The sequence below is a fragment of the Pinus tabuliformis genome, chromosome X (assembly GCF_031772625.1).
Source record: "Pinus tabuliformis cultivar Carrire ecotype Pingquan chromosome X, CPIR1, whole genome shotgun sequence".
Taxonomy (NCBI): Eukaryota; Viridiplantae; Streptophyta; class Pinopsida; order Pinales; family Pinaceae; genus Pinus; species Pinus tabuliformis.
Window position 1 is genome coordinate 825,292,606 of NC_142308.1, and position 1,695 is coordinate 825,294,300.

The 1,695-nt window shown below is 42.9% G+C and overlaps 1 protein-coding gene across 1 annotated transcript; it reads right to left on the reverse strand.

The window, feature by feature from the left end:
* Positions 1-343: 343 nt before the first annotated feature.
* Positions 344-1,244, reverse strand: PR4 (pathogenesis-related 4). Its single transcript, XM_089446477.1, has 2 exons — positions 780-1,244; positions 344-684 (listed from the first exon to the last, which is right to left on the reverse strand). Exons 1-2 carry the CDS (start codon positions 1,191-1,193, stop codon positions 487-489), a joined length of 612 nt encoding a protein of 203 aa, XP_089302603.1. The 5' UTR covers positions 1,194-1,244; the 3' UTR covers positions 344-486.
* Between the last annotated feature and the right edge of the window lie 451 nt (positions 1,245-1,695).

The following is a 1,695-nucleotide window of genomic DNA, read 5'->3' on the forward strand; positions in this document are numbered from 1 at the left end:
TATTATTTTTATTTAATTAAATAAAACATAAATATATTTTAAATGTTACCTTACAATTATTCAATTAATTTACGAGAAAATTAAAAAACACGAGTAGGAAAAAGCCAAGATTTGTCCCAATAAACTCAAAAGACGCATGAGATTTTGGGGAAAACATTTTTAAGCAAGGAATAAAACTCTTCCATTCTTTAACCTATTGAACACCAGTCATCTCTTCTATTAAAATTAATGTGTATGATGATACAACAATGTGACCTGTAAACACCCATCATTCACACACGGTAACATAGGTTCCAAATAGAAAGGACGCATCTGACACCACCTTTCATATCCAAATGAAATATTTGGAAACAGAAGACCACAAGAAAGAGGGTCAAAGGCCCCATTATTATAAGATGATGAAACAGATTGAAATCCACTGCACAATTCTTTCAGGGAAATATCTAACAAAACCATTTCTTATCATTGGACATTGGAGTTGGTTACTCACTGGGTGCTGAGTGAGGCCGCCTCCCCGTCACCGCAGTCAACAAACTGGTAATCGACCATGAGGTGACCTTGGGCCACTCCTTTGCCATTGGTGTCCAGCTGCATGAACACGTTGACGTCCAAATCCAGACCTCCGTTGCTGCACTGGTCAACTATTCTCACCGTTGCCTCTGCTCCCGTCTCCCTGTTGCTCACCTGCATGCATACACAACCAATACTCAATACATTGGTAACAACAAAGCAGCAGCAATTTTAAAATGAAAATGAGAGGATGGGAGAAATGTACGCACGCGCAAGCACTTTCCACAGGAGGCCTGCCCATGGGCTCCGACAGGGCCACAGAAGGCAGTCCACCCGTATTTTTGCCTCCACGACAGGGGCTTCGACGCATCCCATGTGGAGCAATACGCGCTCACCGCATTGAGATCCCAGTTATGCCTCTCCGGATAATACTCGTGATATGTCGATCGCACATTAGACGCCTGCTCACCTCCTCCGCCGCCACAGTTGCTCTGGCAGCCTTGGCCACAGTAATCAGCACCGTTTCCGCAGTATCCCCACTGGCTGCAACATAATCCGCCGCTGCACACTTGCCCACCAGCTTGCCGCCCACAATCCTGACCAACGGATACCTGCAATTGAAGACTTGCCACTGCAACGACACCTAATATGAGCACCACCACATCCCTCACCTTGTATTCCATCTTCACCCAAACATATCAACGAAAACTCCCGCTTGCCCACCACACAAATGGGAAGCATTAAAGTATATATAGAGCTCTCGAGAGGGTGTACCTTGGCATTAATGAGCATTAACTATGATCATTCGACCACAACGTGGGCGGCGGCTGGTAACGTCTCAGACTTGAATTCCTCCTCTAAAATAAAGTGGTCGGCGGCTGGTAACGTCTCAGACATGAATTCCTCCTCTAAAATAAATAAATAAAATGCCGCAATCTCTATCTTCAGGGATGCCTGCCAGAAAAGGTAAAGCCAAATGCATTGCATGGTAAAACATTTCCTTCTTTGAAAATGCTGTGCATCCTCGAGAAGCTTCTTCTAATTTGGTGAGTGAAGCCTAAACATCAATCCGTTTTGAAAAGTTCTTTAGAAAGTGGTAAATATTATCTACTATGCAATTATATAATAAATCAATGACTTTTCATCCATAACACTTTATTTGAATATCAATTTATTCTTATCTTA